At 39.2% G+C, this 16,279-nt stretch overlaps 2 protein-coding genes across 2 annotated transcripts; one reads left to right on the top strand and one right to left on the bottom strand.

The window, feature by feature from the left end:
* Positions 1-894: 894 nt before the first annotated feature.
* Positions 895-2,865, top strand: spryd4 (SPRY domain containing 4). The gene is made up of 2 exons (XM_054609461.1): positions 895-1,054; positions 2,000-2,865. The coding sequence occupies exons 1-2, from the start codon at positions 922-924 to the stop codon at positions 2,539-2,541; spliced, it is 675 nt and encodes a 224-aa protein (XP_054465436.1). The 5' UTR covers positions 895-921; the 3' UTR covers positions 2,542-2,865.
* Positions 2,866-2,971: 106 nt separating this feature from the next.
* On the bottom strand, positions 2,972-14,793 carry LOC129099975 (glutaminase liver isoform, mitochondrial-like). The gene is made up of 18 exons (XM_054609444.1): positions 14,518-14,793; positions 13,025-13,112; positions 11,154-11,275; positions 9,399-9,528; positions 9,239-9,318; positions 8,948-9,111; positions 8,476-8,534; positions 6,941-6,973; positions 6,787-6,845; positions 6,634-6,700; positions 6,464-6,514; positions 5,992-6,168; positions 5,742-5,873; positions 5,564-5,656; positions 5,129-5,190; positions 4,434-4,510; positions 4,260-4,323; positions 2,972-4,142 (listed from the first exon to the last, which is right to left on the bottom strand). Exons 1-18 carry the CDS (start codon positions 14,727-14,729, stop codon positions 3,986-3,988), a joined length of 1,827 nt encoding a protein of 608 aa, XP_054465419.1. The 5' UTR covers positions 14,730-14,793; the 3' UTR covers positions 2,972-3,985.
* Between the last annotated feature and the right edge of the window lie 1,486 nt (positions 14,794-16,279).

The raw sequence follows: 16,279 nt of genomic DNA, 5'->3' as shown, positions 1-16,279 counted from the left end.
TACTAAAGACTATTATCGTTTAAATCATTGTAAAGCAAAAATGACAACTGGTCCCAGCTTCTCAATTGTGAGAATGTGTTTCTTTATTGTAACTTTATTGGCAGCCTAATACCGTTAGTTGGAGCTCTACTATATTACTACTGAGTAAAATATCAAACCCCAAAGACTATTCTTTTTAAGGCTGCACCATTTAATGAAATTATAAATGTCTTGTTTATATTTTGATTCACATTTTCCTTAACCCTTTCATGCATAGAGGTCACCACAGTGGACAGCTATTCAAATGTTGTTTTCTTGTATATGCATGGGTTTTGATGGCATAGTTGCACATCAGCCACTACAGTGAGCGCTATTGTAGTGACTGATGTGCAACTATGCCATCAAAACCCATGCATATACGTGGGCGGCTGTGGCATAGTGGAGAGCAAGGTAGTTCTCCAATCAGAGGGTCGGTGGGTCGATGTGTCCTTGGCCAAGACACTTAACCCCAAGTTGCTCCCGAAGGCTTGCCATCGGTGTGGACTGGATGTTGCATGAATGTTAGTTAGAGTCTGATGGTGGCACCTTGCATGGTAGCCTGTCATCAGTGTGTGAATGGGTGAATGATATGTAATATACTACTGATTGTAAGTCGCTTTGGATAAAAGCGTCTGCTAAATGACTGTAATGTAATGTAATATACAAGAAAACAACATTTGAATAGCTGTAGTGACCTCTATGCATGAAAGGGTTAATGCAGTCAAATAAAGTTGTGTGGGTTCACTTGCAAATGTTGCAAATGTTGACTTTCTTCATGCTCTCATTGGTATTGCAGGTCTGGTTGTTCCTCTCCAGGCCTGCAGGGGGCGATAGAGCGCACTGCTGCTTCATTTAAAGAACCACAAAGGAGGAAAACATGTGAGCAGCAGCAGCACTAAAAACATGGCGATACACCTAAAAGCAGCCCGTCTCTGTCGACTGGCAGGACGAACTGTCCCCTCCCTGTCAGTCACACACAGACCAGCTGTCAGTCATCCAGAGAGGAGATGCTTCCTTTCCACCTCGACGGGGAAAAGTGAGTGAATGTTTTGTAGAAGTAAAACAAAATGATAGTTTTTAAGCTTCTGAGCTGCAGCTCAGAGGTCAGTGTCCCAGCATGCACAGCCACTGACAGCGAGATGACTGATGTTTGTTATTGTCCTGGACGGTTCCCATTCAAACCTGTCCTTCCTGCACTTCTTGGTAAAAACAAATAAGCAAACTAAAGTTGAGGAAGTCGAGGAAACGTTGAGCAAGTGAAGGTGAGATGTTAAGGATGTCAAACCTTAATCTCAAATTGTTCTTCAAAGCGCTCAGCAAACAGCCAATCAAATTGCAGAAGGGAAAACAGGCAATTAAGTTTGGGCATGCGCATTGTGGATTTCCCCCACACATTGGGCACTTAACACAATCCTGGACACTAAACCAAACATTTTTATGAAACTATTATCAGCCACTGACCTTTTATTGAAGAATAACGTTGAATAACAATTGCAGCAGAATTTAGAATTAGAATTGTGCTAACAAGCAAAAAATAATACTTATTGCTTGTTTTTATAACTGTTTCCATCTCTCCTTTTCAGAGAAAAAGATTTTCCATTGATATAACACATCAATGAAGTTATAAGTCGCTAACAATTCAAAATGTCGAATAGGTTATTAAACTCTTTCCCGCCCAGTTTGGGATCCATTGGTTTACAAGATTTTTAGCAGGACCTAACAGCGTGTATACCACATAACACCTTTGTTGCACGTCATACCCCTCCCTGCCCATTTCCTGTCTGCCTATTAACTGTCAACTGTCCAGTAAAGCAAAAAATAAATAAAAATATTCCCATAATTCTTAAAGACACAGAAACTCACAAGCATAGAGCCAGATTTAGATGCTAATGACAAGATTAATGAGGCTTCCGTTAAATTCATCAAATATCAAACTGAAAGTCCTCATGAAAAAATTTTTTTTTACTGTTATTCTCTGTAGATCTTCAGTTCAAGCTCGATGAGCAGACGGCTCACAGCAGCCTGGACCTCTTCAAGAAAAACACTGCCGTCATCTACCGCATGCTGGGTCTGGACCCCAGCCACGTGCAGAAAAACCCAGAGCGCTTCCAAGACTGGGCCGTCGTGTTTGGGGACGAGAAGATCAGCAGCGGACGTCACTACTGGGAGGTGACCGTCAAAAAGTCTCAAGAGTTTCGTGTGGGTGTGGCCGAGGTGCTGATGTCCAGAGAGGACTGCGTGGGAACCAACAGCTCCTCCTGGGTGTTTGGCTACGCTCAGCGCAAGTGGTTTGCTATGACCAGCAACAAGATGGTTCCTGTGACGCAAGTTGGCAAGCCGGACCGCATCGGCATCCTGCTTGACTATGAAGCGGGCCTTCTGGAGCTGATGGACGTCGAAAAACACGCAATCATTCACACCATCCGGGCCCAGTACAAGACTCCCCTCTGCCCCGCATTTGGACTTTGGGACGGGGAGCTGCTCACACACTCTGGTCTGGAGGAGCCTGAAGGTCTAAAGTGAAGCAGGATGAACTGTGATTGTGATGCTTTTGGGATTAAGATCGGTACAGTGGCAACATTTATCACAAACAGTGCAGGAAATAAAGCAATGTCTATGTAGTCTGTCATTTGCATCTTATTAAAGGTGATGCTTAATTTTCTGTGGTCCAGTTTGTGCATAATGATGACTCTAAACAATGCAAGCTCATACTTTGTGTATGTCATTCAGCCTCATGCAATCATATCACAGAATATGTATTTGTGTATACCTCATGTATTACCTCTCAATCAATTGATGGGAAAAAATGTGTGGTTATTTTTGAGAGGCACATTAACTGTCAAGTGTGTCTGTTTTTACGCTGTGTTCTGGTATAACACAGTTACAAAGCCTTTTCCAGTCTCATGCTCATACTGTATATTGTTTATATAAAATAACTCGACTGAAACTGCTGTTACGTTTCTCTTTTATTTACATCAGGATGATACATATTTACAGTGACAGTCTAAAGTACTGCTTAGGAATCATTTCACCGCCTTTGACTGAGTTAAATGAAATAAAACACAATTAATAAAATGCAATCATTTAAGATGGTTAAACTGAAGAATAGGACATTTTTTTTATCACATGACAAAGTTGACTTTATTGTATCAAAAGCTTTAGTTTCTTCATTTCATAAAGTATCACTTCAAAGACGTCTGTGTGTCTAGTTTGAAACATTAATTTGCATTAATTGAATTATATATTTTGTGTTAGAATTACCCAGATGTGCACTGTTCCCAGCGCCTGAGACATGCAGACGTCTCTGTGATACATGAGTGACCAATAAAAAGGGCTAAAAGGGAAACGCTAACCACATCAACACAATGTACACAGTTAATAAACTGGCCTTTGAGCCTTACTGAACTGGCATAAACTACAATAAAACAGTCTTTCCACAGTTACAGTCACAAGTTCAACTGATTCACCTCCTGTTGAGTAAGATTAATAAATGAAGCAGCTTTGGAAATATTTATACAGGGGGCAAAAGAATTCACCTGATTAAATGACATATTGATTAAGCAAAATATATTTCCATATTTTAACAATAAGTAGGCACACTATATTAGATATTTACATCACAGTGGCATTTTAAATCATAAGCTGAGCACAAAAACAGTTCATTAATATTGCAACACAAGCCAATCATGGCTTAAATTAATGTATTTTTTCTCTACATAAAACAACAGATTGCCTCATTATATAGTGCTTTGTTGATACTTAACATTGCTGAATAATTTCTCCAGTCTGCAAAAATACATCAAAAGGGGACTTAAACCTGCACTGAATATCTTTTCAACAGTCTAAATATATATATAATAAAATCTATTACCATATTAAAAATAAACTCATTCATTCATCAGGTCTCTCAATCGCCCCGTGTCTGTTCAGTCCTCCCATAATAAAATAGATACATTTCCCCTGAGGTTTAGACGATGCTTTTTAACGTGTCCAGCTGTGTTTTCTGCTCCTCTGTGACGCATGGTGCGATGTTTTCAGTGAACTCACGCTGGTACTCCTGCAGGACTGAAACAATGACATCGTGGCCAAACTGCATGGCGTCATCTAGAGGTGTGTTCCCCCATCTGAAAGAAAACGATGTAATATGAAGAGGGATGAATAGTTATGATTAGTTATATGGAAATGGTCATATTTATCTAGCATTTTTAATCAAAGAATACGTTTTGATTTAAAATCTCTACCTGTCTTTCATGTAGGGATTCACTTTACATACTTCAGTGAGGAAGACAACGACTTCCACGTGACCTGAAAGACAAAAGTGAGCAAGCCCAATGCCATATTTAATTTATTCTTGTTTGAAAATCACAGCAGTGATTGTTGAAAGTTGAATGAATGAACAAATAATGATGTGTCACCTTCTGCACCAGCAATGTGGAGCGCTGTGCGGGAGTCATAGTCTCTCTGCTCCATGTTCACAGCTGAAAGGGCAAACCTGGAGGGACAAAAGAGGACACATGTAAAGGACGAGTCGAGTGATGGAAAACTGTCATATGATAGTCAAGAACATGTAAATATGAAAGAAGACGTGTTTTAAAAAGCAGAGAATGAAAAAAAAAATAGTCCAACATTTTGGGGAATATGCTTATTTGCTTTCTTTCAAAGAGGTAAATATGAAGCTACAGCCAGGAGACAGTTAGCTTAGCATAAAGACTGGAAACAGGGGGAAACAGCTAGCATGGCTCTGTCCGGGTTCAACAAAATCTGCATACCAACACCCGTAAATGTCAATAATTAAAATGTTATATCTTGTTTGCTTAGTGAAATTTCCCATGTACAGAATACACAAAGAAATATAATAGATTTAGTTTTTAGTAGACATGCTCCAGCTGCTCCTGGCTCCAGCTTCATATTTAACAGACAGGTGATATTATTTTATATAAAATGTATATATAAAGTGCTATTGAACCTCTCAGCTAACTCTTGGGAAGAAAGTGAGTTCTTATCAATGTCAAACTGTTGCTTTTAGATTGCATCATCCTGTGATGTGTATTCGTCCCGTGTAGGAGCTTCATCATGAGAAATGAAAGGCAATGTTTCTGATTTGACTTACCTCCTCAGAGCAGAGAGGTCACCACTGTAGGCTGCAAACATCAGGTTTACCACTGACTTGTTCTGAATGATCAAAAGGCAAACATTACTATATGATCGTGGACTGTTTCTTAAACTTCTTCCATAAAAATAATTATGAATAATTTTTCTTGGTCACCACAGTATCAAATTTTAAACTCTTTCCCAGTAAATCCCTGTGGTGTTTTTGTCCAGTGCCAATGTTCTTGTAATGCATTAAATATTTAACAAGTTTGCGAGACAAGGGAAAGCATTGGCGTAAATGTAAACCGTAAAGAAGTTACAGAGTCTTGTGGTTGGTTTGCTCCATGACCCGATGCAGGAAATGTTCCAGAACACTGAATGTGTGAAATGGACTTATGTTTCTTACTAGTCTGAATGAGGTTTGCAGCCTCTACACTTGTTACACAGAACTTACAGGATCTTCATCTGATCTTCTCCTGGGGTCGTGCTTCTTTGTGAAGTGTCTCAGGTTGTCGTAATTGTGGAAGTTGAAATGAGACAACAGCTCCTATTGAATCGAAAGTTGATTAAAGTGGAATATTTACATTATAAGATAAAGACAAATCCATAGAACTGTGATGACGACTGCATACCTGACAGAAGTGAATGCCACGAACACTGTTTCCAAGCCGATCTAAAGGAGGAGACCAACACATCATCCCCATGACGTTGGGGACAACCAGCAGAACAGCACCCGAAACGCCAGATTTAGCCGGCAAGCCCACCTGAACAAGAGGAGCAAACAAAAAGTCTCAACCTAGATTAAACGTTTCGTGGCCTTCCCCTCAGAGCAACAAGAGCAACAGTGCTTTCAATAGCATCCTTAAATCCAAGGGGACTCACATGGAAGGCAAACTGTCCAGAGAAGTCGTACATGCCACAGGAATGCATGAGGCTCAGGGTGTTGCGAACGGCTTCAGAGCTCAGCACACGGTCGCCTGTGATTGGACAAATACCCCCGTTGGCCAGTGTGGCAGCCATGACACTTCCTGACTCACAGTTCACCTCAATGGAGCACAACTGGAAAACACATTTAAAGGAATAGATGGACTTCTCGGAAATACACTTTACGGAAACAGGGGGAAACAGATAGCCTGGAAAATTAACTTGTAATATCTGTAAAAAATAAAAACAAATAAAAAAGAAAACCATAAACAAGAAGTTGTAGGTTTCTTTGTGTTCCTGGAGTCATTGCGAACGTGAGGTTGCGAGGCAAGGCTAACCGGCTCCGGACTTATTTTCAAAAACAACAAGCCTTTCCTTGAAAGTTTCATCCACATTACTATACTACAATGTCAAAGACAAAGAGTTTTACCTGAAAGTAGAAGTCGAGAGCTGCCGTCATATCTGCATTGTCAGGAAAGCACTGCAAGGATTAAGATCAAGAGTCACCACATAATCAGGATATTCAATGATTATAAAAACCTTAGCACTGAACAAGCACTTGAGTTGATTATAATTAACCATAAAACATAATAAACGCACTTTTTTCTCTTTGAGGTAATAACCTATTGCATAATTCCTATCACCGGTCTCCCTCTCCGACTGGAAACTGAAAGAAGACACCAGGAATTTAGAAAGTTGCATTTCATGTGACACGGGACAATAAGGTTGCATTTCTTAAAGCACAGTACTCACGTTGCATTGCTAAAGCCCACATATTCTGAGCCAGACAGCTTTTTCAAGTACTCCATCACCTGCAATGACATCATATTCACAAATGGTTGAGTAAGACGACCAAACAAATACTTGAAATTGAGAAAAAGTTTGAAAATTAAAAGAATATACTCACATAGTCGAACCTCTCTGCCTTATTTGAATCTGGCTGTCAGCAGAGAGGGGGGAAAAAACGGTCAGGGATTATAACCAAGTTGTAAAGTTGAGGAATAGGGACCCTAGTCACATTCATATTTAATGACTCTACCTATAAATGTTAATGATGATATCAAATATTACTGTGAGTTGAGAGGGTGACATCGGGCTAAACCTCATGCCCAATACAGGAGTTTGATTTATTTCCTTCCAGACGGTTGCTCTCTAGTGCTCTAACAACTATTTTTTCAACAAAACATATACATTTGTGTCATTTAAACTTTTATATGTACAGATGCTCCCACTGGGGTATGACTATTGCAGAAAGTCAATAACGGCTTTCATCAGCTTTGTATTTTCTCCGTCCTGTGCATAAAGTGTGTAACCTTCTCAGTATGTATAAATAAAAATTATTTGCAAATATATTACCAAACTGTGTTTCCCCTCAACAGACACACACACAAGCAAGGGCGGTTAACACACCTTCTGTTCTGGGGGCTGTAATTGGCCAGAAGCTCAAACACGCCCCTGCTGTCAGGCCCACACAGACAGACCCTTCCTGAACCTGACCCACATATGATAAAAAAGTCCAGAGTTTCTCTTCAGTCAGCTTGGAAACGTCAGAGGAAATTCCGCAGAGGAAATATAAACAACCATATTTGGCTAATCACCTCTTACAATAAGGCCAAAGTTCACAGATAAATCAGGTGGTCAGTGAGATGGTGAAGACCGTAGTCCAGCCGGAAAGGCACCAAGTAACCAGCCAATAGAATCATTAGATAGAGTACGACATCACTGATAGCTTCAGCTTTTAAGAACCTCCGTGGCTTCTCACTGAACTTGAACTCAGTCCATTTATCATTTATGCCTTCAAAACCCTAATAAATGTATGATACAAATTTCAGAACCAGAAAGCCTCACACGTTTCTGAGCACTGCAGTCACACAGTTTGCAAATAGTGGCGGTGTCATGTTTCACCATCATTTTTGTCAGCAAATTACAAATACATTTGTGAGTCCCACAGGGCTCTCACATGCCCTTGCATGGATCGCAAGCAAAGCATTTGCTTTAATGAGTGAAATTTGTCAGTATAAACAAGACTTAGTGCCTTTACAAATTTGGTGAAATGATGTAGCTAAGAGCAAAGATTACAAACCTGAGAGCATCATTTACTGACTTATTTTATTGGTGGAACATGTTTTCTATCATTACTCTTTAAGGCTTACATGATTGCCCTTTTGAACTGTGTTTACACCCAGCGAGGGGCTGCAGCAGAACGCTATGCTATACAGTAATAAATGAAGGGGAAAAACGTAACGTCTGGGTTTAAAAACAGAGAGCCGTGGGCATGAACGCATACTGCCCGAGATTCCACTCTTCGTTTTTCACCCTGACATCATCATTAAGGACATTCAACCGTGTTGCAGTATGTTTTGTGTGAATATTCTACAAGGAAAGCCTCTGCGTCTACTATCACATCAATGTATTCGGTGCTGACAAGCCTTTCCGTTTTACCTTAATTAAAGAACTGATGACGATAGCTCCGGCGTTCACCATCGGGTTGTGTGGTTTATCTGCACATGAAATGAGAGCACGTTATCATTCATTTGCCCCTAACCACAAGAGCAATAAACCGGTGAGATTAGAGGCGATATTTCAGCAGAGGAACTTAATAACATCAGCTAATAAACTGAACACATGAAGTACAATTTATCTGCTTCAAAGGGGAGTATGTAATAGCAAATGGCTTATTTTTTTCCAGTAAAAAGAGAGCTTGTTCTCTACTCTTCCAACAAAGAAACGTCTGTAGAGATCACTGATCAATGTTTGCCAAGATTAATCAATTACATACTGGCAGAGAAGATGTGTTTTGTGTAGTTTAACTATTTACAAAACTAGGATTAATGAAATGTAAACTCATATGTAAACTTGTTTTTGTGTAGAGAGGATAACTGGAGCGAGTCTCTTGAATATGCCAATCACTTACCTTCGTCATTTAGTGACAGTTTGTTGAACTTGAATCCACTGGGCTCTTTGCCCACAAATTGGTGAACATGATCACTCCCAAACTCGTGCACAGCGATGGCATACTCCAGAGGCTTCACACACGACTGCAGACAGAAGGGAACCTTGGTGTCACCCACAGAGTGTCTGCGTTACATGTGGATTAATGGAGAATCATGGCAACAAATGAAAATGGAGGAGTGTGAGTGATGGGATGCACACAGTGGATGTTTTCAGAATGGAAACATTCATTCAAGTGAAGATGATACCGTACCTCTGTCCATCGATTGTGCACAGAGATACTCCCCAGAGATCAGGGCTGAACTTAGCCAGCTGAGGAATGTAGTTAGCTACCTGCATGGTGAAGACACATGTGTTACAGTTATGAAAGAGCAGACGATGAATCAGCATGTGTGTGTTAGTTGTTTACTTACTTGTCCTGACTCCTGCTTATGTGCACTGTCATACATCCTATCGATTTCCTGTGTCATCTTTTCAAAGTTCGGAATGATAAACTTCTTTCTGAAGGCCTTAGTCAGCAGCATAATGTTGTTGCCAAGACACCTACAACAGGACACATTATAAATGGACATCATGCAGAGGATTTGAAAGAACTTCAAATACAGATTGTGCAATAAATAAATACCACAATCCAAAACAAAATGGAAAAACAACATCTTTCCTCACTCAGCCTCAGTGGTGAATAACCAAACAGAATATTTTAGTTTTACTACCCAGATTTTGTGATCTCAGCCATTAACATTTCTGCCTCCACTACAGTGGAAGTATTTTATCTTTGGCGTTCAAAGTGTTAAAAAGTATTAAAAATGTATTTCAATGTCTTTGCCCTGTAGTACAGTTTCCATTTGAATTTTTCGATGTATTTTTTGTGTGTATAATTTGAATACTTTCATAGGAGTAAGTTACACTCGCTAACAAAGATAGCTCAGGCATGTATGACTAATTTCACCTTACTTATGTTAATTAGTGATGTAATGTAGTTAAATGACTTTTTTCTTATTAGCAATAACAACAGGCTTTGTAATATCAGCTTCCTCTACTTACACTTCCCCTTTTTTCACTGGGTATAGTGTAACACTATGGCATCAATCACTGAGACTGGTTCCACCTGAAAAATGTTATATATGCAACTGAACCTCCAATCATTTCCATCTAATTGAAATGCTCAACTCCTCACTGGGCTTTCATCTTTTTTTCTTACATCGCACTGAATTCAAAATGACCTGCCTCAGACCAATAAAAGGGTAAACAAACACACTTGCCTATATCAGCAGATCCTAGTAGTTATTATAGATTTTCATGAGTATAATTTTTCAGCAATGCTGTCAGCTCTCAAGGAAAGCTATGTGCATTCTGTCACAGCTGGTCTAAAATATCTGGCCTGCAGCCCTCACTGATCCAAGGGGATGCTAGCGTGAGGTTTTGGGACACCAGGAGAAGAGAGCGCTGAAAGCTTGCATTATTCATATGGGTCATTTTCTAAAAAAAAGTATAGAAGACAGCTCTTTCTATTTCTAGAAGCATAGTGAGCTCTTAAGTGTTCTTCAGGAAAGGATAACCTCACACATCAGAGAAAACAAGCAAAGACTGACGGGCACGGCCAATTAAGTTTGACGAAGACTACCAGACTGTGTAACCCTCTGCTGTTGTGGGCCAAAGGATGAGACTCACTGAATTACACTTACAAATGATGCATTTTGCATGGAGCTTACAGATCTTTTGAGTATACTTCTGCAATTGCAACAGTCTGGAGCTCAACCAGAATGATGCCCTTTCATCAAGTCCCAGAGACCCCTGTGTATTTCACCCTCTACTGCTTTGGCTGCCATGTGTGCATGTGAATTTGGTGAGTAGCAGCTGTTAGCCATAAAACGCATGTCTCTGTCAATCTCTTGGACTCAAATAGCGCTGGCCACAGACTTCTCCTCCTGTTACTTCTTCACTTAACCACAAACAAATATTAATATTAACCTACCTAACTTTGCACGTGTTCATCCAACTCTTTTTTTTATTAATTATGTAAGTAGAAACCTATTAGAAACAACTTTAGAGTGTTTATTTTAACAAGGGTGTTCTGTCTTCTTCTCACATGCAGGTAAAGGTTAAATGTTCCCCCTCTAAATAAATGTGTGCATCACTATGTCTCCATAAATAAACGCTTTTCTCACCTTCTGAAGAGCGTCTTGTCCATCATGACAGGCCCGACAGAGTCACGTGAGGATTGCCGCATCTGACGGACACAGTCACGCAGCCGAGGGTCAGACGTCAACAAACCTGTTTTTCTCAAAGCCTGGTAAAGAGGTAGATGAGGTGGTTTTGAGCAAATGAACACACACATCAGGGAAAAAAAGGAATTGTAGATGACAGACTTTATTGAACACATTGGGTCAAGCACAGCAGTGTCGATGTAATGTCAATTAGCATGCCATCAAGCTGGTACAGATGGATATAGTTATACATGGGAATAAGGAGGAAACACAGGAGTATGCCAGCTGGAATCCTTCTAGTAAGTCACACGTCAAGCTGACAGTCACTGTATGAACCACGTGCATCTATTTTGGGCACACCATGAGCACAAACTAACGACCTAAGAGGCTCCAGAGTCATCTGTTGACTGATTTCGTAATCAAACAGACCCCCAAGCACATGGCTGCATGTTTGCTATTGCTGTTGTTAAATGTCTGGAAGTGATTCTGAACCTCAGCTCAGGAAATGCTAAAGTTGGTGCTGCCCTCAGAGTTTTTTGGACACTTATTTTAAAGTTTAATCTTTGAACTGAATGCGCCTGAAGGTTTTATGTTTAGGTTTGTGAGCCGTTTTGGCACAACATCACAAAACATGTCTTATAGACTGAATTATCAATGAATTAATCAAGACAATAATAAATCGTCAGATACATTTTCCATAATAGTGTGTCAGAGTGCTATGTAGTATATTAACATTAAATAATATCTATTATAAAAACAAACAATTTAAATGGTTTAGGATGAGACATAAAGCTTTATTTTTGCATTTTGTCCAAGCTCACCTACAGTATTTGCCATAAAATTCCCGGGTATCTAAATCTTAACCAGCCATGATTGGATAAAAAACATATGCATATGGTGTAAACTTTCTAGCATATTTTTTTGAATCAAAAATCATATTTGTAGGCTGACTATGAGTTTAAGTGATTGGTTGGGATTCATGTTTTATGCAGTTGTTTAGATGCATTTATACCGACGCTTTTACCATTTACATCCTAACCCAGTCACCCTTTAAACAAATCCAGTCATCCGTGGCACCACATAAAGCGACTTCTGTTGACACACATCTCATCTCGTAAATGCATGCCCCTACTTAAAAATGACTGAGTTGCCATAGACACCGAGGTCACCAGATGTCCATGTATGCTTTTTTTTATGTGACTGTCTGAAAGGTCACACTACATGTAGCTAAATGAGGCTGTGTTGATTTGCAGCAACTTGTTGGTTATTAGAGAGCACAGAAACACCACAGAGTCTATCTCCTGTTCATCTTCTGAGATATATATGATACAAGACTTTTAAAGTATGAACTATTGCACAAGTTCACAGAAGCTTGACATATTTTAGTGTGTGTGTGTGTGTGTGTGTGTGTGTGTGTGTGTGTGTGTGTGTGTGTGTGTGTGTGTGTGTGTGTGTGTGTGTGTGTGTGTGTGTTTTTGTGGGCCAATGTATAAGGAGATCTGTATCTTGTTTAAATCAAATGCCTTAAACCTAATGAGATTGTCATTATTGTTCTCTCATGGTGATTACCTCATTGTCACACCTACTATTTTTAGTCCTATTACGTGAGGAAGTCTCTGAACACCTTTTAAACTTGACCCTGCATTCAGAGACAACCTGTGCTCCAGTTGTGGTCTCCTATATCACTCCCCAAGGTTTATTTAACGACAGTCATAGGTGCTTTTTGGAAATGCAATACTGCTGTAGGTCAGGGTGTGTTTGTGCGTATGTCCACATATCTCATGGAAGAGTCACGGCGTGACAGAGGAGATGTGAGTGTGCTGTTGACTCACAGAGATGAACTGGGACAGGGGGATCGTCTCTTTGCCTTCAGTGATTGTGTAGAAAAGTAGGTCCTCCATACTGGACATCAACCTACTTCTGTCAAAACACAAACACGACAAACACAAAATGCATGTTGTGATCTTTGAACTTGGACAGGCACCAATGTTTCTATTCAAAACAATGAGCAGTAAGTCAAAGTGTATGCCAATACCACAACCAGTAATGAAAATACTGGCAAACATCTAGCTATTGACCTAGTTCTTCACATACAGTGTGTGTTTAAGAGAAACATTGGCCCCTATGACATGACTGTATGTCAATAAAATACTATGACACGAAAACATTTTCTTTCACAGTGCACGGTTTGTCTCCAGCCCCTTTACTGTTGTGGTCTTGCATACCTTAAACATAGGTTACAATCATGTACTTTTTTATTTTATTCGCATATATGTTTATGTTAATAACACAATCATTTTTTCTTGTTATAACAAGAGCTGAAAATTGTATTAAAATTACTTAAAAAAGTAAAATGTAGAATGAAACATCCACATGCAAACTGCTAGTAGCGCTTACCCCAATCCTATGCGAGTACTTGTAACTCAATAACCATGCTAACCATAACATTTGTGAATAATAAGCCTTTTTAAAATGTTACTTTTGGTGGGGGAATGTTTGTTTGCTTTCTTGCCAAGAGTAAACAATACCACTCTTTTGTTTGTGAGTTAAGTAGTTAATGTAGTGAAGTAAAAGTTAGCTTTCCTTTGTCCATCAATTAAAGAATATATATAAAACAGCATACCAGCATATAAAGTTCCCCATTTTGCACATTATACCTCTTTTGATCAAACTTTATACAAAATTAAGTGAAAAAATGAGTTTTACAGGCAGCACTTATAACGGACTATTTAATGGCTGAATGCAGAGTTAAGGTGCTAGGTCATCTCTGCTCAGTAAGGGATTAATGTTCGCAGAATAAAACCCACGCGGAAAGGATGAGCACCCTCGTGGAGGGATCTTGTATCGCCATAAAGAAATAACGGATCGCAGAGTCAATGACGTAATGACCAATCACAATGGCACAAATTTTTTTAAATAAAGTGAATTGTAAGAGTGTTTCCCACAATGCATTGTTGCATTTCAGAGTAACATTATCTAGGCTAAAAACTTTAGTTACCATGGTAACTGTGACCTACTTAGTTTAGTTTAGTTTACTTTAGTTTAGTTTACTTTAGTTTACTTTAGTTTATTTGCACAATTGAAACATAACAAATAACATTGATAAATTATATTACAGTGCAGGAAGAGGCAGAAAGCCCACTGGGCTTATTTGAGGCATCCACATATATAATATAAAAATAAATCACAGTACTATAAAGAATACAAAAATGAAATACATATGGTATGAAATATTGTTGAAAAAGCATTTTTACAAGATACGACTTATAATAATAATAATACATTATAAACAACAAGAAAAACAAAGGGGAAAAAAATGCAATACTTGGGGTGTCCTTGGTCTGCATCAGGGCCCATTTGGTGGTGTAAGGCTCTGTGGCTGTGGGGTGATGCTGCGGCCCAGCAGGGCACAAACACAGGTTGCTGCGTCCTGGACCAAACAATGCTGTCAGCTCCCAGTCTGGCAGAGATCCCTGCATTTTTAAAGAGCTGCAAGATTCCCGGGTTGCTCGTCCTCAGTCTTTTCAGGCAGTGCATTGTGACTAATTATGCCCTTAATCTTTGATAATTCAGAAGAGATTACTTTGTGACCAATGCTCCCTCGTTCCTCTGAGCTTTAATAACAGCTGCTGTCTAAGCAACTGGACAAGTACAGGCTGTCACCCGGGGGGGCGGGTCTGTGACTCAGGCAGCACGTTGGTTCAGACAGTGGGGTCAATAACCAGCAGCTACTGGTCAAACCGGTGTTTGACTTTCTCCTGCAGCTGCTGATTAGTAATAGGGGGAGAAAAAAATCACGTTCATACTTAGCCTAAAGGATAACCCTACTTAGATGTGTCTCTGATTATAGGGTTCTAAGCTTTTATTCCCCCCACTCACTGCTCATTCAAAAAGATTGCAGGGTAAAAAAAGACAGATTGATGAGGTCACTCTGACACATTTGAATGTGGACTGAGTTTAACTTTTGGTCAAAAGGCCGGGAGAGCTCAAATATCTAAAAAACAAGCTTTATTCTCCAAACATTGCAGCATTTAACGTAATCTGGCCTTGGAAGACTAGACATGCAGCAACAATCTAGTTTATTTAACTCTTATCACTGAAATAATTCTGTTAATTGTAGAACACTTTTATTTTTTAATTAATAATTAGTTTTTCTTTCTGCCCCTTTTATTGTTGTTAGTTATGTAGCTTTACACAGCTCTTGCTGTAGCAGAACTACTACGACTATATCTATTACTAGAACAACATTATTATTATTATTATTATTGTTAAAAATTATAATAATGGTGGTCGTTATAATGAAAAAAGATGCTGAGGGTTATAATAATTTGACAGTAATAATTATAATAATAATCATAATAATACAAATTACTTTTACTATTACTCTTAAAAGGAATAGATGTTATATGATCTATATTGGTGCTCCAATGTGACATTTACTTGGTCAGATGTCTGTATTACAACAGTAAATTAATATAAAACCCTCTATGATAAGGTCCATCAGCATTATCCCTGATTTGTTGCATTTAATCTGTTATTAGTCATTTAATCTAAACAAATACAAGTGTAGACATATGTTGTTATATTGTCTAATAACTAATAAGTCAGGTTTAGGCCTACACCGGTTTACACTAGAGAATCATTTCTACTGCTGTTAGATGGTGACACCCCATGGTGAGTTTCCCACACTGACACACTGAAACCTTACTATGTTGTCCTCTAGGTGGCGTAATCACTCCAGGACCCTGCGCTCAGGTCAGTCCCTGTTCTCTGACTCTCTCTCGTTTTGTTAATAGGACACATCACAGTCGTCCGTCTGAGATCCTTCCTCCTCATAGGTTTGTTTTGGCAGGTTTCCTGGTGCTTCAAACACAATCTACTGTATAATTTGTGACCTCTTGAGATCGAGCCCTGGCTTCCTGTCTTTGATGTCAGCTGCTGTGTGAGATGCTCCTCAGTAAGACGGTGGCTGACTGAGATGGAGCATTTTAGAACATACTAGTCAATTGGAAATATGAATCTTTTGCTATTTATCTTTATTTTTTGAAGTATTTGTTCCTCCTCCTCTTTTCAAAGTGGTTCTTATG

Source organism: Anoplopoma fimbria, chromosome 12, assembly GCF_027596085.1.
Source record: "Anoplopoma fimbria isolate UVic2021 breed Golden Eagle Sablefish chromosome 12, Afim_UVic_2022, whole genome shotgun sequence".
Classification (NCBI taxonomy): Eukaryota; Metazoa; Chordata; class Actinopteri; order Perciformes; family Anoplopomatidae; genus Anoplopoma; species Anoplopoma fimbria.
This window is presented reverse-complemented; position numbering and strand designations above follow the sequence as displayed.